The sequence below is a fragment of the Phalaenopsis equestris genome, unplaced genomic scaffold (genome assembly GCF_001263595.1).
Source record: "Phalaenopsis equestris unplaced genomic scaffold, ASM126359v1 Scaffold000070, whole genome shotgun sequence".
NCBI classification, from domain to species: Eukaryota; Viridiplantae; Streptophyta; class Magnoliopsida; order Asparagales; family Orchidaceae; genus Phalaenopsis; species Phalaenopsis equestris.
The window spans coordinates 492581-515439 of record NW_018164512.1 but is presented as its reverse complement, the minus strand read 5'-3'; the positions used below and the strand labels follow the sequence as shown (position 1 = coordinate 515439).

General features: G+C 35.4%; 1 protein-coding gene across 3 annotated transcripts in view; it reads right to left on the bottom strand.

The window, feature by feature from the left end:
- Positions 1–22859, bottom strand: part of LOC110019691 (RNA pseudouridine synthase 7) — a 204187-nt gene that overhangs the window by 165496 nt on the left and 15832 nt on the right. For all 3 annotated transcript variants that reach the window (XR_002293476.1, XM_020717470.1, XM_020717472.1), the window contains exon 5: positions 2608–2695. Coding sequence is in view for 2 of the 3 variants with exons in the window: in XM_020717470.1 (XP_020573129.1) it covers positions 2608–2695 (88 nt within the window). In the remaining variant the exon portion in view is untranslated. The remainder of the gene's footprint in view (positions 1–2607; positions 2696–22859) is intronic.

Genomic DNA, 22859 nt, shown 5'->3' with positions numbered 1-22859 from the left:
CAAACGTAACTCCCCCCCCTTTTAAACGCCGACACTCCCTCGTACAAATGCACTTAATCTCTCCAGACAATCTCTCCAAACTCTCAAGAAAAAGATATGAAAAAAGAAAAAATAAGAAGAACATTCTCGAGCAAATCCTAAGGAGAAACACTAGAGTCCAAAAACCTCTCCTCAACCTAAGAGGCAAGCCCCCAAGGCCAAAAGTAATCCTAAGTCTTCACATGATCTCCTTATATAGCATTAAGGCGTCCAAACTGTTCAAAACTCGACATAATTACACCAATACATATGCGCGGTTACGCCAATTCCCCGCATAGTTATGCCAATTTGCAGAGAACTCAACATAACTATGTCTGGGGTGCGTGTAATTATACTAATTGTATGTTTGTAATGTTTATCCCAATTGAAAATCTGGCATTAAAACAAGTGTTTTTTGAGAGACAAATCAACTTTTATAATGTTCAAGTTGCTTGAATGTTTGTAATATTTTTTTTAAATTAGTTTAGTTTGAACTATGTGCCTTAAGTCGACTAAGAAAAATTAGGGTGTGTGAAACTGGCACTGAGCATTGTCGTGCCCTACCCGAGTAACAGGGTGTCACCTCCAACCTAACCAACAGCACGACACTACCATTGAGCACCGCAGCACTGCTTCTTTATTATGCAGCGCTGCAACGCTATCACAGGACTGAGGCGCTACCCATATTCCAAATTTGATGAGCTCCCCAACACCCTAGTTCGGCATCATGACAGTATCTCTTATATAATCACCCTCTTTGATTCATTTGGTCTCCGCACAAAAATTAGGTGAACTGGTAGTCGGAAGAAACGAAGAGGAGGGTAGAGAATCTATAATCGTTCCAAGAATTTTACTTATCAATTTTCTTGCTTTCTCAACCATTTTATTTCGAGTTTTTCAAAAAACCCTTCTTCTTCACCCTCCCCTTTGAAATCCATGGTACATAAGACCAAAGGCCTCAAAGGTAAAACTTCTTTTTGACATTAGTTAAGCAGATTCTTAATATCAAACAATTTGTTTTTTATATTTACCTCCTGATATGTTTAGCGGTCATATTTTCAACATCAAAGATATATAATAATGTGGAGAAACAATCAAATCTCATTAATTGCATCTAAATTATTATACATGAGGGATTTCAAGAACAATTGTTACTTCCACATAGCCCAACAATTAAGTTTTATCAGCCTACTGAAATATGGCATACTGTAGGCCACTATTGAGAACAATATAATACAATCATCTAACTTTTTATTTTATTTTTTAGCAGGAAAGATCAGAAGCCTTGTGAAATTAAAGAAAAAAAATCAAATTCATCTGAATGCGTGTAAGTAAAACAATCTATACACACTTCCATATAAATCATGTTTAAATGAATGGATAAAGGTACCCTAGTTAGAAGAACATTCTAATCAAAGTTTTATGACATAACTGACACCGATTTAGAGTCGTTTAAAATGTGGCACAACCCAAAGAAGGATTAGGAGAGTTGTAGGATGAGTAGCGGGAGTGAAAACAGTTACGAAGGCCAAGGAATGGCAAAAAGTGTTGTTGGGCAGCAAGCTGTATGACGGAACAGCAGTTTGACAGCTGTCCAGATGGAGAACAGTGATACTAGCAGTGAAACAGCACTGTAAAAAAGATGAGGGAGATCCACAATCTGTTCGTGACCAAGCTACAAACACAATACTTGCAAAAAAATCAAATTCATTTGAATGCGTGTAAGTAAAACAATCTATATACACTTCCATATAAATCCTGTTTAAATGAATGGATAAAGGTATCCTAGTTAGAAGAAGATTCTAATCAAAGTTTTATGTCAAAATTGACACCGATCTAGAGTTGTTTAAAATGTGGCACAACCCAAAGAAGGTTTAGGAGAGTTGTAGGATGAGCAGCGGAAGTGAAAAAAGTGATGAAGGTCAAGGAATGGCAAAAAGTGTTGTTGGGCAGCAAGCTGTACGAAGAAACAGCAGTTTGACAGCTGTCCAGATGGAGAACAATGATACCAGAAGTAAAACAGAGCCGTAAAGAAGATGAGGGAGATCCACAATCTGTTCATGACCAAGCTACAAACACAATACTTGCAAGAGGAATATGATATAGCACTCCTTAGGGCAGAAATCAGAAAATACAATCTTCAAAATACAAAAAAACAAACCAAAGCCTTCAAATCAGGTCTAAAATAACGTACTTATACTAAGACACAAATTAAACCCTAATTAGAAATTAAAAAAAAAGGAAATAAGAGTCCACATGGCCAATGAAGCCCGAAATAGTGGGAAACTCCTGCTGCGACTACCGGGCCGGAACCCATCTTGACTTGATCCTACAATCATGGAATTCTGTGATTCATGGTAAAAAATGGGATCCCCAACGTCATAAATAGTCATAGAATGCATAAGAAAATTTATCAAGGATCTCCGTCAATGAATTGCCCCATATGGAAATGCTAATGATACTCAAGTGCTAAGCACCAAACCAGCCTGCTATAGTATCCAGTAAAACTGAAGTAAAATAAGTTTAAATAAAGGACATTGATTTTGATGTATAGAAACTACAAGAGTGCCATTAAATATATTTACTTACTGGAATAGAAGCAGGCTTGCATACGGTTATGACATCAGATTCAATGTGGAGAATTGAAACATTTCCAGCCAGCACCGGAGGTTCATGCCTTCAATAACAAGCTATTTTTAACATTCTAATTGCTAAATAGTATATCTTGGCAAGCCAAGACAGTTTAAAAAATTTCAAGTTCGTGGTACTAGGGAAACACATTTGAGAATATTAATTATAAATCAAATTGAAGCAGCTACTAGGAGTCAAGATGTTGGACGAAAAATTTAGACCATATCAAAATAGAAACTAGGAAACAACTCTAAATTCTCTGAATCGTGAAAGTAATAAGTGGATACAAAAAAAAAACCTCTTTTTTGTCTTCTAGAATCCGACATAAAGTTCCAAATGAAAGAGGTTTACGCATGCATTATGCTTCTTCCAATGCAGCTCTATAGAAGTAACAAAAATATGAACAAACTCCATTTCCAGTAGCTCATTTTTCTGCAGTTCTATCATTATATTAAAGGGCATTTACATGCAAACCATACAATTCTTATATGTTTACATATCTAACCATATAGTTTGTATGCAAAACCAAACAAAATGTACTGTTCATATAAGAAAATATGAATAAAGCTTATGAAGACCAAGCATATTTGCATGTAGACGAAAGACATTACTTGGAAGACATAAGATAACATATAGTTTAAATTATAAATGAGAGACAATGTATAAAAAATGGTGCACGATGAGTGAAGTAGTCTTCAGTGGTCTACTCACCGTATGACCATTTTGGGAATGCCAATTAGTTACGCAAACAACGCATGAATATTTAAATGCCTTTTTCAGGGTTATAAATCTTCAGTAATCAAATTTATATTGCAGATAAGAACTTACAACCTAAACCTACCCTCTACAGTTATAGATGAAGTCCAGCTAATTTGAATTCCAATTTCAAGATAGCATGAACTCTCTAAAAGTACACGATTACATATGTGCATCATAGGGTAGAAAAGAGAACAGCCAATTTTCTTTGAGCCTCATATCAATAGAATTATCATCATCATTAGCTTATTACAACAGTTTTGATTCAGCTTCCTGAATCAGCCTTCATTCATTCCTACAAAATGTTAAGATAGATGTTTTCTTCATTTTACTCTACTCGATTTGTACAGCAAAAAACATGATTCACTGAAATTATGTAAAATGAAGAAAACTTCTCCCTCTGAAGATCTTTCGTTCTCAGCAACACAGTTAAAATCTCTATTTAATGAACTGTTGATTAATCATAAGATCGCTAAGCTTCAAGGGCAGCAAAGAAGGCTTGTGTAAAACCCAATTTTTGATGAGGTATAACTGTATTAGTGCAACAAACACTAAATAACTGATAACCAAATTTTCAAAATTTTATAAAATCACCACTGATCATTATATTACATTCTACACATCAAAATAATCAATTTGATATATAAAATTATATGATAAGTCTTAAAGATGAGAAAGTTATGGAATTAGTGCCCATTTAAATAAAGTTTTCCTATGGTTTTAATTCAATTTCACTGTTCATCAACTCACGTATGAGTGGAATTTTGAATTTCACTTTTATGCAATGGCTGATGAAAACTGAAGGGCTGAAATTGGATTTAGGAGATAGCATGTCACAACCCGGCCCGATAAGAACAAACGATCAGATGGTTGAAATCAAATCTATGATGTTCTATTTCTAAAACTAACTGTTTAATATTCAAATATATATGAAAGACCCACTAAAGAAAGAAATTAAAATTAAAAAGTATAAATTTGTGCATTTCTGTTTGTTATTCACTTATTCTCACCTCTTGTAAACATTCGATTCTCTTCTATTCCTGTTTTTCAAAAGATTAAAACCTACAAGAATATTAAAGCAATATAATAAGTTATCTAAATATAACACAAGAGCAATCTCACTTCTAAACAACAGTAATATAAGGAAAAAGAAATCAATATGCATGCTAGTCTTTTATATTTCTATAAGAAATACTATATATGCTAATACATATATCAATGAACTTTTCTAAATAAAAATACTCAAATCCTCTATATGTATTTCTTTATTTTTATTTTATACTCTTAGCATACACACTGTCTCTTCGAAGATCACCTTCAACATAACCTAACACGTTCCTGACCGATATTATCTTGTCGTCACAGTGATTAACGATCTAAATATCACAATTGTCTCAAGTAAAAAGGCCCATACTAGCCTCTGGCTGAAATTATCTCGTCGTCACAACGATTAGCGATGTAAACATCACAATTGTCTTGCGATGGTAAGCTCTTTCTATACACCAATGACCGATATTATCCAGTCAGCACAACTGTTAGTAATCTATCACAAATAACTATGATGATAGAAAAACCTCTACGCGTGTGAGTACACAGGCGTCCCCATCTTGTACCATTAGGGGTGAGCTCCTTTAAACATGCACATACAAGCATTCATATATATGATATTTCATTCTTCCACAGCATGCATTTTTTTCTTATGAAACACTTTACCTCTATCTGTTGATGAATAAGTGCAAACTTACAATATCTATAAGTCATAAAATCAACTGACATATGCACATTTACTAAAATTCTAGAGGCTAAACAATTATGTAAAGTTATTTAACATGAATATCTATCATGTATGCTAATATAAATAATCAATTGCAGAACTAGGGCATACATGAAATCAAATATATAATTTGAAACAGAAATAATTATTACAATATAGATATATAATTACTCACCTCAATTATTAGGAAACATTTTTATTAGCTTAATCCTCCACTTAACTTCTTGCTAGTCTTTTACCAGTTTATTGACATGAGATCAAAATCCTAAAATATTTTCAAAATGCGCATTAATTTAGATATGTATATATCTTCTAAATTAGAAGACATAAAAATAAAATTGTAGAATTTACCTCACTTCTTCTAGCAAAGCCAAAAATTCTTCATTGTCAAAACACAATCACACTTCCCAATCAAATAACTAGTTTCTACTCATAATAATTAATATCCACATAATGGGCACTAAATTAAAATACTAATATAAATAAATTAAAGGAGATATAAATCTTACATCTATCTTCCGCGTCGTCAGTTCTTCTCTGCTCGAAACCAAAACAAATTTTTCCTCCTTAATATCCAATTAATTAATGAACATAATATTAATATCATATTATACAAACATATATATGCTTATAAGATTTTTTAATTAAAACTCATATCTTATAATCATTTGGCCACCCGCCGCTACAACTCGAACGCGAGTCTCTTCCGGCACGCACGAGCACCTTCTTCTTCCTTTTGTTCCTATATACACGGCGTCCAACTCGATAGAGGCTTCCTACCTCATCTATTTACTCGGTCAATATTTCTCCTTCAGCAACCAAAAGACTCGCCTCCTCCTTTCTTTGCACTGTAAGGGCACTGCACTGATCCTGCAAGGAGTTCAAAACCCTCGTCCCTTCCCCTTCTCCTTGCTGCACGCGAGCACTGCAGATCATGTCTTCTCACTCTTCTCCTTCACTTGCGATCTCGATGCAACCCAATAGAGCAGCGCACAATCTTCCCTTTCTTCCTGTTGTTCGGGATAGTTCTCCCTTACCTCTTCCCTTTCTTCTTCGATTAGGACACAATTTTCTTCCTCTTCTCCTTAGCTAGAGCACGATAGTTTTTTCCTCTCTCGATCTCTCTCTCTAACTTTCGCTTGTTCTGCTTGATAGGCTAAGAGATAAAACTCTTATATCGTAACCAAAGAGATACATATTCCTACACCCTTTCAATTTATTATTATTTTATTTTTTTATTTTTTCCTCTTATATCGTAACTGAAGAGATATCTATTCCTACACCCATTCAATTTATTATTATTTTATTTTTTTTATTTTTTCCGTTTTTACATAGCACATATGATATAGTAATAAATATAGAATTATTTAATTATAGCAAAAGGGTTATATAATATAAACTTGCCAAGCCTACCATAACTTCATATTTCTTGAGGAGAAATAGAGAAGGAAATAGGCAAAAAACAGAAGACAAGAAAGGAGAAGAAGAGAGGGAAAGGAGAAAGAGAAAGAAAAAATGGTGAAGTATGATAGTTTGCACGTTGATTTAAAATTTAGATTTTGTTATTTTTCTAACAAAACTATTACTAATCAGCATATTAAGTTTATTTACTTGTATGAGGAGAAATTATAAAAAAAAAATTGTTAAAAGAAAAAAGTTTTGGTGAGTTCAATTAGTCGTAGTCAGTGGTATAAGATATATAACTCTAATACAAAAATTGTAATGGGCTTTATCATTTTACGATAACACCTCTCCCTGCTAAAGCCTAGTTAACCCCTTAAAACCCACCACGTGTATAAATAGACTTTAACGTCTTGTCACCCCTTATAACCTATTAAATCGTAGTAAAAATTAAAAAACCAACACAGTAAGAAATCGTATTCGAAATACAGGGATTCGCGCGCCGCTAGGGTTCCTTCATCGTCTTCCTTTTCAAGGTTAGGGTTTAGGGTTTCTGATTGCTTTTGTGAGGGAAGAGTAAAATGGAAGATAAGGAGGCGACTACGAAGAGCTTGGAAGAGCCGAATGTTGCGGATTTGGGAGAGGGTGATCCGCCCGAATGCGAGGAGGCAACGCTAAAGGCGAAGGGCGGCCGTAAGCAGTCGAAGAAGAAGGACAGTCAAACCGTTTCTTGGTATTATTTAGATTATGTTTTCTGATCCATTATTTTGGTTAATGGTGATATCATGTGGTTATGAAGAACTTTGTCAACACACTATGTTCTACTTTTAATACATTAAGAACTCCTTCCTAAAAAGAACAACAAAGATCATCATGCTTTAATATTTGTCAAAAAAAATATTTATTTAGGAAAGCTTGGTTAATGGTGTTAAATGAATTTTAATTGAAGACATTTTGTCGTCAAACGGATATATACTTGATACTAAATTATTCTGCTGTATTCTTGTAGGTTTTTGAACGCAAAAGCAATGAATTGCAAATTTCGTCTATCTGCAGTACGAGAAGTTCTCGATAAGATCCGATAAAAAGTCGACGATGAGACATTGAATAAATTGGAAGCCATGAGTTTGGCTCAATTTTTTGAACTTCCTCCGTACCCTTAGGATCATATTCTGACGATGCATATAATAAAATGTTGGGACGTTGATCGAATGGCATTCAACTTGGGGGGGAAAGAGCTCAAATTTGATTCAGATGAAGTTGCACTCCTTATAGGCATGCCCAATAGAGGGTTTATGATTATTTCATTGAAATAAAAGACAGCGAGCATCGTTTACTTGGCCCCCCACTTTAAGAACCATCCAGTCCTTGGAAGCATCTCCCACAAAGGGAGACTCAATCCTGACCACATTCGCCCACATTTCTTGACGTTGTTGATGTTATAGTTCCTTACCATACAAGTCCTCAACCAGCACATGGTCATACGTATCAAAATACTAGCCCTCAAATTGGTTTAAAAGAAATCCATGAATTACTTAAAGATCATCATAAATTGTTCTTGGACTTTCAAGGCTCAGCTAACACTCGTCTGACAAATTTGGAAAATACAATGACAGAGTTAAATTGTGAAGTTAAAGAATTAAAGAAAGCAATAATACAACCAGGTGGGTCTTTTCCAAGTAAATGGGTCAAAAAGTCCCCACTAAGAAGCCTAATTCAAAGGATTAAGACAAGAGAGGGCAGAAGAAAAAGGTTTCTCAGTTCTCCATTTATGATTTTTGAATGGAAAAGGAAGAAAAAATCAACTCAGAAGACGGCTGAAGAGGTTGAAGTCTGCACCTAAGCATTATCCAAAAACATTCTTCTTTATTATTTCAAATAACAATATCTCTTATTTAACCGTTGATGTTGTAAATACAAGGCAAGCAGAACAAGTTGATCAGCAAATCATAACTGGTGACATTAGCTCTGATCAACAAACTGTATATATTAAGGAAGCTGAAGAAGTTCATGAAACACCATTTATAGATAGAGGACGATCAGGATAAAGTCGACATGCAATATGTTGATGAAGACTACTCTGATAAGGTATAGAATGCTTCCTTGAAGTCTTCACCTCCTAACTTGAATATTTCCATATTCTAATGTTTGTTTTTTTCTTATAGGTCTGTCCAACAACACTTGTGGTTGATTTTCCCGCCCGACAATAAATTTCAGATTATATGCAGGAAACAATCGATACCTGTTGTAGAAAATTCACTTGTTAGTGTACCATTTTTAATTATTGATTATCTTTCTTTACTTTTGTATTTATTTGCGATCTAAATTATATATTTGAAATGCAGAGTTGACTTAGTAATTAATATGGGACATGTCTCCTTAACTCGACGTTATCTTGATGAATTACTCATAAACAGGTGGTTAGGAAATGAACAAATCGATTGTTTTGCTATGTTAATGAAGAATAAGAGATGCAAAACACCGCATCTATATAGATTTTACTTATATGTGTCTCCATGTCACTGGGTAAATATTAAAATTCATGAGTGCACCTAAATAAATCTTCAATTAATAGTTGTTCTTATGTCATATATTTATTTTTATGCAGCTATACAAAGTAGGCAACGTTAAAGGGTTTGGAGATCACATTACGAAAGATACTACTAAGAATGTGGAGTTAATTTTGCTACCAATAATCAATAATCAGCATTGGACGCTGCTAGTTGGATCAATAAAGGATCGCAAATAGAGATTATATGATTCATTGCCGAACAGAATGTATTTGCATATGACTGATGCCATTGTAAGTAGGCAATGTATATTGTTTTATGTTCTTATGTTATATGTTTCATATGCTATTGTTCATTCATTTCTATTGTGCAGATTAAACATTTTTTTAAGTGATGTCGGAGAAACGTTCGAGTCTGATCTGAGTAAATGGCAAGTTGTTATGCCTAGAGGCATTACAGTGCAGAGCAATAGTTTTGACTGTGGTGTCTTCGTGTGTAAATATATGAAAATAATAGTACAGAAGAGTAAATTCAATTGGAAAGACTATTTGCAATGGCAGAAATCCATGTCATTATTTAAAGCAGAAATAGGCTACGAGATTTATAAATTTGCATTGTCACAAACGTAGTTCTTTTGGAGTAGGTATAGGTTTACGTTAATAAGCTTTTTCATCTCTAATATTTGAGCCATCTAATATCTCTCTTGAGATGTCATACAGATTTTTTACTAATTAGGAGGCCACGGAATGTCAATACACTCATTTACAGATCTTATTTATTGAGAAGGCCACGGGATGTCAATACACTTATTTACAGATTATATTGCAGTTGTTAGTTTGGCATTTATTCATTCAACCTTTTTGTTAGTTTGGCATTTATTGAGAAAGCCACAGCTTCTTTTTGTGCAGGAACCAAAAAAAGAAAAAAGATAACGCAGGAACCATATGGGTGGATTACATCGTTTCAAGCATGTTGCGGTCTGGATAGATTTTTGGGGAGCTCGGTGTATGTTGCAGTGTAACCAAATTTTGGGAGCCAATCGGAGCCATTGGATAGTTCTATGCTAAAAAAGGTTGTAACGAATGTATGGAGATATAACAAATGTATTTTGGGTTTCATATGCAATTTCATGTAATGATTGTAAAAAATTTCTTGAGCTGTTAATAAAAGTATAAATTTTTTTGCCCAAGTTATGTGACTAAGATGTTGTGGCTAAGATGCTATTGAGGATTTGTTGAGCTGTGTATAAATTCTGTGGCTTTAATAATTGTTTGCATTAGAATAACTTCAGTTCTTATTATGAGATTTTCTTGTTATGTGACTAAGAAGCTTTTCCTAACTTAAATTTTTTTATTGAGAATCAAATTAATAAATGATATTCGAAGTACTCATCACATTCAATTTAATTTCTAGCATCCCATTTAGATATACATCACATTCATGAATCATTAATATACAAATTCTTGCCATTCCAATTAGATAGATATCCCAATTAGCTATCCCAAAAAAATATTTAAATTAGATAGAAATTCTGCACATAATGTTGCCAATGAATGCTACATGCTATGACAGAAATTAGAGTCCCACAAACTCAATACAAGCATCACAATTAGATAGAAATCACATTCTCATTTATCAAATTCATATCATCTGATTACACAATGAAGCTACAGGCTATGACAGAAATTACAAATTTGAATTTCAAATCTGAATTTCTGCATTACAAATCTGAATAAGAACTCAAATCTGATTACAAATCTGATTACAAATCTGAATAAGAACTCAAATCTGATTACAAATCTGAATTTTTGCAAAACAGAAATTCTGAAATGGAGCCAAAATCTGAATTTCTGCATTACATTACAAATTTGAATTTCAAATCTAAATTTCTGCATTAGATTACAAATCTGACTACAAAATAAGAACTCAAATCATAATTTCTGCATTAGAGCCAACAGCTTGTTGACCTCATTTTTGTGAGGTCTTTTCTTCTTCTTAGGAGCCTAGGATCTAGCTCTAGGAGTTCTTATTAACCATCTTAGAAAACTAGAATTGAGACCCACCCTTTTAGAAATTCTAACCACTTCTTATTTTCCTTTAATGTCTAGCATTTATGCCACAAGAATATCGTCTTATGAACGAGCGGTTATGGGCTATTTTGTGAAGACTCAAGGGAAAAGTTCCCAATAAGATTCCAAGTCATAGGAAAACATTCGTCACATACACACACAAAATGCACAAAATTCAATGTATTGCACGAAATCGGATTTCAATTAAGCCCAAAGGACGGGTGAAAATGTGAACTCCGAATGACCTCCGAAGACAAAATGGACTGTGACAATGCGTTCGGAATACCAATTTTGGTAGGAGAGGACACTCATATTGCCATATTTTTGACACGAGAAAATTGACACGCAAATCGATGAATCCGTCAAAGCGACCTCTGACGGCAAAATGAACTGCGCCGGAGCGTCCGGAATGTTGAAATTACTTAGGGAGGACACCAATTTTTTTACTAGGGCACCGCTCATGGATAAATCACATGAAATTTGATATATATATATATATATTATATAATTCTGTTTTTTTTCTCTAAACCAAAATCCCTAAATCACACGGTTCACTCGATTGCTTATAATTCTTTTTTTTGTTTTCTAAAAACCTAAATCCCTAAACCGCACGGCTCGATCGCCCTTTCTTCCCGTTCACGAGGTCGGCCCGAGCCCTCCTTCCTCTCCGATCATGAGCCCTAGCCGAACCGACAGAGCCCCTCGCCAATCGCAAAGATTCGGCCTGCGGTCCCCCTTCTCTATGCCTGCCGCCCTGCAAAAAGCTTCCACCTACTCCCTCTGACGCACTCCGGCTTTCCCCTCCCACGCTCCCTCCCCTCCCACGCCTCTGCGATTCTCGTCGTCATCTCCTCACGCGAGGTTTGTCGCTTCTCTTGGCTCGGCTCACCGCCCAGGTAAGTGACGAGAAACACATCTCCTCTTCCCTGGCTATATGAACCCCACCTGGGGAGGAGTTTTAGGGTTAGCCGAAATTTCTGAGAGTGGGGAGGTGCTGCCAAAATCTACTCTAATTCCATTCTTACTTGTTCTTTTCATCCTATGAGATCTAAAGGTTGTTGAAAATTTTTGAAAAAAAAAAGGGAGAGGAGTGGCTTTGGGGTGTCGTTGAAGAGGCTGCATTTTTTTCTTTGCTCTTCGAAAGGCTGTTTTACTTCTTCTTTACTGTGGAAAGTCTAGGGGGCATAAAATTTTTGGAGAGGGTGGAGGTGCTGTCAAAATCTCCTCTAAATCTCCTTGGTTCGATTTTTCTTGCTCTGTTTATCTCGTGTGCTTGAGGCCTTTTGAAAGTGCTGTGGAGAAGATTTGTGGAGATTTCGGAGCCGAAACTTTTGGGGAAAGGGGAGATTCTGTCGGATTCGTTGCTTGTTTTGTTCTACACTTTGACCGAGTTCTTCGCATTCCTTGCTGGTCCCCTCGATACCTTTGCTTGACCGCTTGTTTGGCCATTGAGATTTTGGGTTGGTTCAAAAGAACTTCGATAGAAGGAGGTGCTGTAGAAATATTTCTAATGAATCGATTTCTTGCTTAATTAAGCAAATCTATATACGACATTTGTCTTTTAATAATTTTGAGACCTCTTCTTTGCTGTGGTATAATGAAGGAAAGCAAGACTTAAAAATCCTGTAGGTTCTGAACTCATCCTTTTATTGCTTGAGAGGAATTAGGTTAAATATTGCTCACATGCTTGCCATGTTTATAAGCTTGTTTGCTTGCTGAATGCCACTGTTTTTGCAGAATGTTTGGAGGAATTCGTATAGGTAGCTCTAGCTTTGCTTCTACCATGAAGGGAGCACCTTAAGCAGATAGAGTTTTGCCATTTTATTTGCTGCTTGGGGTTCTTGGAACCCAATGTTGTTTTGGCCTTACATACGTAGCTCTTAAAAACTTGTTATTTATACAGCTTACATTCAGTTGCTTGGTGCTTCCCTCTTACAAAAAATCTGAAAGGACTCTATTTAATATTTGTAATGGTGGGGGGACCTTGGTGTTTTGAAACTTGTATTGGTTATAGTTTATGTGTGGTCGATTTATAAAAATATGCAAGCTTTGGTATTCGATTTGTAAAAATCTGCAAGCTTTGGTATTCTATTGGTAAACAATCAAAAAAAAATTTTAAGTGTTCGCGATACTTTGGTCCTCCAAAAAGGGAATTGGATATATGACATATAATTCTTGTGAATTTGCATGTCACATGGCTAGCATCTTGAATGATTCCAATTATTTACTTTGGGTGGCCTATTTGTAAAAATCTGAGGTATTAGGTATGGGGAAATTATTTATGCAGCTTGTCAAGCAACTATATGCATCTGTAGCATTCATTTTCAGTCCTTGGGTGGATGGAATGTAGAAGTGAAAGGAATGGAATAATCTTATGTTTTCTAACATAAATTTTGATGGCATATCAAGTTTATTACTGTTCACATGACTCCTGACTTTTTTTTTTATGTTTCCGCAAAAGCGTACTATTTCCCACTTGTCTGAGCTGCTGCTAGCTTTTCTAGCCTTGCAAGATTGTTACACATGGATGGCATTTACATACATACCACTCGAATTCTTATGCATTTACACAACTAACACCCAAATTTCAATTCTTGCATATGCACTATCTTAACTACACATTGCAATTGCGTTATTTCTTTTGGACTATCAAAAATTTGGGTGGTATATATGTAAGTGCTACATATTTAAATACTTAAGAATTGCATGGTTTGTATGTGGATTTCTCTTTTCTCGTAGGCAAGATTTTGTCACTTGTTCTTGTGGTGGGCGACAAAGTGGAAACATTCGTTCTAAGCTTTTAATGTAGCTGCAAATTCTAACATGTTTTAATTATATTTTGGGTTGCGATTTTGGCCTCGTAGTGGCTTGGTTTTGGATCCTGTTTTGGTGGCTCGGTTTTGTTCCATGATGATGCCCACTCATGTTTGAAACATAAGTTGAATGAAAATTTTGGTTTTAAGCCCTTTTTGAGGCTTGTTTTGGGGGCTCGGTTTTGCTTCATGTTGCTGCCCTCTCATGTTTGAAATATAAGTTGAATGAAAATTTTGGTTTTAAGCCTTTTTGGAGCTTTATATAGTGGTTCGGTTCCGCTCCTTGTCATTGCTTCCCTATTTGAGATACATGTTGAGCATGCTCGGAGGCTTTTGGAGCCTGTTTTTGGGGGGTTTGATGTTATCCCTCCTGTTGCCCCTCTATTCAAAGCTTATTCATGAAATTTCATTTAATTTTGGGGTTTTGGAGGTATAATTTCGAGACTGTTTTACTGCCCCTACCCAAAACATGTAGTTTGGACACTTTTTATGTTGATTTTGAGGGCTCCCTTGCTGCCCTTACCTGAGATCCATTATTTAGGCATCTTATGCGTTGGTTTTGATAGACTTATTAATAGTTGAAGTATTATGGTTGTTGCCCTGCGCTGAAATTATATATTTTGCAATCTCTCTTGATGGATAGATTCCTCTTTTGGCGTATTGGTTGACTGTCAAGGATGTTGGAGAGGTTGGCAAAGCAAAAAAAAATTGAGAAGGAGAAAGCTCGCATATTTATTCTTGAATTGGGCGAAATTGTTGATGGATGGGAATTATCCAGGGACATTGAAAGCTTATGAAATGTTGTGAATTTTGATGTGCTTGAAAGTCTTAAATGCTACGAGCATTTTAAGAGTTTGTCCATCGTTTCATGCAAGGATATAAGTTATACAAAATTGTTGGAAATTGCATATGAAACATCCTAGGCTTCTGGATTGGAAACTTCGATGAAATTGAGCCTACGAAAGATATTTTTGGAGGATTTTCAAGTCCTATTTGGGAGAGTATTCGGTTGAGTTAAATTGAGCCTACAAAAGATATTTTTGGAGGATTGGTACCGGCATTAGGAGGTCATTTTGACTCGGGTTGGTCCAATTTAAAAAAAAGTGAGAAAGTGATATCCATTTCGGATTGATTCAGGGATCTTCAGATCTTCCTTTTGAACCTTTTTGTCACAAGCTTTGAGGGCTGATTTATCCTTCGTTTTTTTCGATGTTTTAGGTGGATCAGTGTCTCCTCTCTCTCACCCCATTTTTGTTCTTTTCTTTCCTTGCTTCTTGGTTCGTTCATTTTTATGCTTATGTCCGATGTATAAGTATTCACGTATAGCCTTTTGCTATACGTGAAATCATCAAGCAAGGTCGCAAGTAGTCGTTTTGGGGTGTACGGTGTTGATGATAAAGGCACACCGAAGATAGAGCAGAAAGATGTCCTATCCTATAACATCAAGATTCAGGCATTTGATGAAAAATAAGATAACGACATCCTTCACCGGCATAAGTCTAACGGGAGTTGGCTCGAACCACCTCAGGTTGTTGGCAGTCCCACGCCCGACAATGTAATCGACTCGTGGACAACGAAAATTTCTAAAAAAAATATAAGTTTTGACAAACCCTTTACAAGCAAAAATATACTTTTCTACAAAAAAAAAAATTGATAACTCTTCTTTGCATGTTTAAAATTTGTATGCATGTTAAAAACATAAAACATACTTTAAAGTTGATTGTCCACGTAACGAATACTTGTTTAGGCTGGGAAATACCCCCCCTTAAGTGAGGTTCAAGACACTTCTAAACGAGTGGCGGGTTTTATACATACGGGTGACCGACTAGCCTTCGCGGACCCTCGAGTATAAATATATATCTGAGCCTAGCCTCATACGAGTGCTTGCGGTCCCCCTCACTTGAACTTTTTTTTTGTTTTATCGAAGTTTTGGGACAGGGCACTCGTGTTACTTTTTCTTTCGGGATTTCTCCAAGATTTTTGTGGATTCTTTTTCTTTTCTTTTACTTGAGTCTTTTCTCGTTGATTTTCTCGAGTTTTTTGTCATGAGTTGTTACACTTTTCTTCGGATTTCCTGGACGACGTTTCTTTCAGACTTCGCTTTTTGTGATGCATTTAGACTTGCTATACTTAAGGAACAGCGGATCTCACGGGCGTACAGGTTTGCTTTACATTTTACAACGCTTCATTTTTCTTGTTTTTACCTGCTACTGTTCTTTTTGTACAACATGTTATAATATTCCTGTTTTTGTCTACTACTGTTCTTCCTGTACAGCATGTTATGATATTCCTGTTTCTACCTGCTACTGTTCTTCCTATACAGCATGATATACTATTTCTGTTTTCTACTTGCTACTGTTCTTTCTGTACAGCATGTTATACTAGTCTTGTTTTTGCCTACTACTGTTCTACATGCACCCTACTGTTTGTCATGTATTGCATATTTTATATTATATAGTTTTAAGCATGTCTTCTTTTATATAGGACATTTAGAGGACTACAACCATAGAGTTGTTTGATTTGACATCGTAATTGGACACCCTAGAAAACTTAAACTCGGCACGGCAAGGAGTTTGGAGCGAATATCATGGACAGCACGACGATGAACAACTTCAAGGTTAACCTGCAGCAGCAAAACACATTCACATCACCTATCACCTTCTTTAGTTTAAATAACAACTCATAGGATCACTCTTTAGGCTTTTTGTACAACTCTGTTGTACAATTATAAGTCCTAACACTTTAGGATTCTGAGGTTATCGTGCGGTACGTTGTAAATCCTCCTATCTTTTTAGGCTATTTGCACAATCCGATATTGTGTAAACATAAATCCTAAATCCTAAATAATTTGCAGAATTGAAATATCAAATAATCATCACTTCAAAGACATAAAGCCAAACAATAGGATAGTTGGGAGTTCACCGGGGTTTTCCCCAGATCTGTGATATCCCCTACTTTTCTTCCCTTCGGATTCCTTAAATAATTGTTAATATTTTGAGACAATCACATTTGATTTTCCCATGTCCAATCGTGAAAACCTAAACTTTGAAATCTTGAAGGCAAAACCACATGATTTAATCGAGAGTTTTCTTAAATGACTCCCAGTCATTTAAGATGTAATTAACTATAGGGGCTTGCCTCTATAGGGAACTTGGAACCCAGATAAAATAAACTCTATCTAATTTTTTTATGTTAAGTAGGGGAACTTGTTGGCATTTTTATAAAAATATTTCGCAGACTAAAACGGATGTCACAAATTTTTTAGTCTAGGTGATTGAACCCCTATTACAAGTGATATATTTATTCTTCGGGATAAGTGTATTACTTGTAGTATTGTATTCAATCATCTAAACTATTTAAAATGTGAGACCTGTTTGGTCTCACTTATTTTAAAATTAAAATGTTTCATTTAAAAATTAAAAAGGTTATATTTATATTTAAATTATTTTCAAAATCACAAAATCATTCACTTTTTCAAACCAACGAAAGTTAAATAAAACAGCCGACACAGCTTAATTACAGGATTTCAAATCTGAAATTCTGTATTATAGCCAAAATAAGAACTCAAATCTGATTACAAATCTGAATAAAAACTCAAATGTGATTACAAATTTGCAGAAATTCTGAATTGGAGCCAAAATCTGAATTTCCGCATTACATTACAAGTCTGATTTTCAAATCTTAATTTCTGCATTAGATTACAAATCCGATTACAAAATAAGAACTCAAATCAGAATTTCTGCATTAGAGTCAAAAGCTGAATTATAATTCTGACCATTGAGGCATTGTTGTCTCATTAAGGGAATTCGTCATCATGGCGGTGTAGGATTCCCTATTCCGTGGAGCAAAGGAATTTTGCAGTGTATATCAATGTATTAGTGACAACTTGAAATCTTCATATTACAACATAAATAATTACAGAAATTAGCATTAAATTTGTACCTGTGTTAGAAAATCAGATAGTGAGCATATGGGTGGATGACATTGTGATGATTCGAGTTCTTCGGTTATTGAAACATTTTTTTACTTTCCTATATATAAAGTGGTTATGGGTGAAAACTTATGGCTTGATGAAACATATGAAAAGGGGTTAAGAGTTGTGAAATATACCTTTTGATCTTTTATTCCTCTCCCAATACCCTTTTAGTCTAGCATTAGATATTCTTTTAGGGCGCATTTTGGCAGGATCATTCAGATTCGATTCATTATTGATAGGTTTTTATTTTTCTTTTGTTGGCTCCTTGTCCTAGAACCTTTACCAATCATCATGTCATCAATATTCAATGAAAATCTCATGGACTCCCTCATGCGATGCTTAGCTTCTGGATTTCCCTTTGTTTTTTAGGTACATTGATATGCAGTTTTTTGCATGTGTGTTTGGAATATTAGGTCGCCTTTAATATCATTCGAGGTTTGTGACTGTTACAGATGCATGTACCCAGAACTGTTATATACATCTCCTTTTGCATTTTCAGACCATCTCAATAATAGATATTTATCAGGTATCATCTTAATATGTAGAAAGTTTAGGACTCTTAAAGTGTGCACACAATAGCCCTATCATTTCGAACTTCCTGCATCTGCACTGAGTATCCAAACTCACACTGTCGAAATGAACTACCCAAGTAGTATTTATCTTGTGATCATCCAAATTCTTAATGTAAATTTCAGTTTCATTGTTTATAGAGGCATATAATTGAATACCATAAAACCCGTGTATAAATTCTTCCTCAAACATTGTGTACAGCTTGAGTAAAATGCAGCTGCCTGCCTCAGTATTGGGCTGCTCTTCGCGACAGGAGTAATCATAAATTGATCACATTTGAAATATTCATCCTTCTCGTTATGCCTCCATGTTCTCATTACAATTTCAATGCCCAAAAAACAATATGTAATAGAACGTGTTGGCTTTAAGACACCATGACAAATGTTATTGGTTGATTCACTCCTCTGTCGATATAATTCTTATTCCAAATACATCCTTATTAAAAGTTGTAGACCACTTATGTCTAATATTGTACATATCATCTAGTCACGCATTGTCTTGCAGATTACCTGTCTCAATTATCATCCCTCATGTATCATCAAATTCCTCCTCGGACTCGCATTTGCTCAAGCATTTATAAAAAATATCACTGACTATCCTATTCACCAACCCGCAATGAACCTTTGTAGGCAATTTCTTATATATGTGTCACTGACATAATTTATGTCATGTATGTGGCAAAATCTCTGTTATTCCTCTGGTCATAGTCTGATTCTGATCAGTGTAAATTGTTATTGGATGATTATCACCCATGATACAGACGAAAGTTTTAAAAATTCATTTAAACGAGTCAATCGTCTCCTCTGACAAGAATCCTACTCCAAATAGAACATTCTGTCAATTGTGGTTGACACCAACAATAAGAGCACAACTTAAGTTATATTTATTTAACCTATAGCTCGTATCAAAAATAATCACATCTCCAAAGCAGTCATAATCAAGCATGGATGTCCCGTCGCTCAAAAAAAACTCATTAGCGTACCGCTCACATCAGTTTCAAAATCTCATTCAAACATGTTATCCTCAGCACGTCTCTCTGCAAACAACTGCAATAAAACATTGGCATCATCATTTTCAATTCTACATCTCTTCTCTCTTTGAATGAAATTGAAAGCATTTGTCGTTATACATTTCAGATTCTCTACACCCCCAACTTCTTGGGCTAGAAAGTTAAACGCGTATTTTGGTCTTATCCCAGACTCTGTCATGGATCTAAGCTTATCTGCATTTACTTCACTTATTTTTTTGCTGGAATGCAACAAGTGCTTGTCACCAGAGTTCGCTAATGAGTGGTTATGTGATTCAATTAATTTTTTAACTGTTTAATTGCCTTCGTCATCAACTCCATATTGAATCATTGCAGGGCAACCAGTTATTGTTTTTGCTCTTCTATATTTAACAGTTTTCGTAATCTTAAGCTCTTTCTTGAAACCTGTTTTTCCACATACGAAGTCCTTCGTCTTGATATTTCTGGAGTTAGGCCAAAACGTAGCGTGCTCCTTGCGAACACTGAATCCAATATAATGAGCGTAAGCACAATATACTTCATAAGCTTCTTTCTCAATGTGGACCATCGTTTGGAGTAATATGTTTGTTGTTTGTTCGGTACAACTAGTTTTGCTCTCACAAAACTGCACACAAGAGAATAAAATGTTAGGCTCAATAGACAGCTCAAAAAACAACCCTAAACTTCATAATGACACCTAAAAAAAAATTAAACCTAAAACCATGCAACTGTTTACTTCACTGTTTTCATTAAACCTAATATCATGCAACTCTACAATCATAACTCAACATACATACAATTCCAAAAATACGGATACATCCTAAGGATACATCCTAATACGGATACATCCTAAAAATAAGAAAACCCTAACAGCAAACAACATTAAAGAAAACCCTAAAAAAATATAATAATAAAACATATCCAAACACCTCAAATTTAAGTTTCACTTCTTCTTTCCTGACAGGATAACTCTCATCTTCTACTTCTGCGTCATACATAAACTGGAAGTCTCTGTACTCGTAATTCATCTTTAAGTTCAACAGGTCCAACTGCTGGAAGCTGCCACTGCAGAAGAAAATGGTCAGAGAACAGTAAAACAGTAAACTTAGCTGCTTAAATACCATGATTCGCACACACCAATTTTAAATCATGTACATCGCAGTTACACTCAAGGTACACAATTTTAAATCATGTACATCACGGTTCCAATTGGACGGACTTAATCGTCTGTTACATGGCAGTTACACGAAGGGTATAATCTCTACTCTTTGAGGGTTACAAGTGTTGTTCTGCTATACCGTCTTCATAGTATGTTATACCGCGATTATAATCGAGTTACAGAAATGGTATAACTCTCCTTCCACGGCGAAAACATTACAGAGAAGTTTCATTCAGGTTACACGCGTGGTATAGCGGGAAGGTTACAACCGGGTTATAAAAGGTTTACACGCGCGTTACATAGGAAATTACCGCGGGAGGTATAGCTTGGGTACATCGCGATTATATTCTTCTTACAGTCGCGAGCCGAGTCGACGGGTCAAGCGCGGCAAAAGTCTATTTATTTTCAGGTGGGGTCGTCGATGCATACGTGGCTTCTTCCTATTGGTTATCGCACGTAGCGCTGCGTACGTCTTACGATAGCAATTTTTTTTCCCACTAAGAGGTAGCCCTGTGGATCTTGTATACGGGTTAGGGCACAGATGGTTGCCGATAGGAAGAGACAGCTCAGCGAAGGCTTACGGCATTGCTGCAAAGGACCAGGCGACTCTTTCGACGAAGCTTGCCTATGAAAAAGAGGAGCTTCGGTGCTCTGTATGTCGATGATTCGATCACTACCTTCACAGTTAGCACTAATTTCGACTACATCCAAGAGGCGCTTCGAATTAAGTGGGTAAAGAATGTCGCACGGAACAGAACCAAATCCTTTTTTTTTCCTCCTCTCTCCATGTCTTTCTCATCTTCCCCACTTTTTTGAACTGTCCTTGTTCTTTTTTCTTTTCTTTCTTTTTTATTTAATTCCTTGCTCTGTCTTACTGGGAACAGTTATTGGGCTTATGTGGACTCCAACGGGTGGGAGTAGGTAGGCCTCTTTTCAACTTAATTAATTATATAAATACATTTTTTTCTTTTTCTTTTTTTCTGATGATATCCTTCGCGTGGATAAGATGAGAGAAAAAGCTCAGAAAAAAAATGAATTATGGAGGTCAACATTGGAGTCTAAAGGCCTTCATTTGAGTAGAACTAAAACTGAATACATTGAATGTAATTTTAGTAGTAATAGCTCTAGTGACAGAAGCGAAACTGGGTGATCAAATTATTAAAAGGTGTGAACGATTTAGATATCTCGGGTCAGTTGTTCAAAGCAATGGTGATATGGATGGGGATGTTAATAGTAGAATTCAAGTTGGTTGGTTGAAGCGGAGGAATGTTTCAGGCCATTTGTGTGATAAAAAAATACCGCTTAGAGTAAAAGGAAAATTTTATAAGACGGTGGTGAGACCTGCAATGTTTTATGGCGCTAAATGTTGGCCTTTAAAAGAGAGAATAATACTAAGTTAAGTGTTGTCGAGATGAGAATGATTAGGTGGATGAGTGGCTTTACACTTAAAGACAAAATGAGAAATGAATATATCCGTGATAGGTTTGGTGTAACTCCTGTGACAGATAAAATTAGAGAAAGTCATCTTAGATGATTTGGTCACATTAAGCGTCGACCATCTGATGATTCGATTAGGAGAGTAGATGTTTTGGATTCGACTTATGTTAAGAAAGACAGAGGTAGACCTAAGAAGACTTGGGCTTATTGTATTAAAAATGATCATAATTTATTAGAATTAAATGAAAATATGACACTAAATAGGACGCAATGGAGAAAAAGGATTCATGTAGTCGACCCCACGTAGTGGGATTAAGGCTTTGTTGTTGTTGTTGTTGTTGTTGTTGTTTTTTTTTTCAAATTATTTTAAGAGTTAACACCTTTGATATTGTTATTAGTGACATTATTAATCAAGCAGGTCAACCCGACGCCTACTTTAATGAAAATTTAAATAAGACTATGCAAAAGTAGCAAGTAGTGATATTATTTGTTGTCATAGTAATTTATTTTCATTTATGATCAACAGAACTTGAAATATAGAAATACTCAAAAGAAGTTGAGAAATAGACAATGTAAAGTAGATTGATTACCTTCATAAAAAACATTTTCATCCTATAAAAAACACATCCACCGTTCAAAATAAACTAACAGATGTTCTATCCAGGGTCTCCTTACTACTAACTTCTATGCATGTTAATGTACTTGACTTTGATAAAATACAAGTGCATGTGACTCTTGA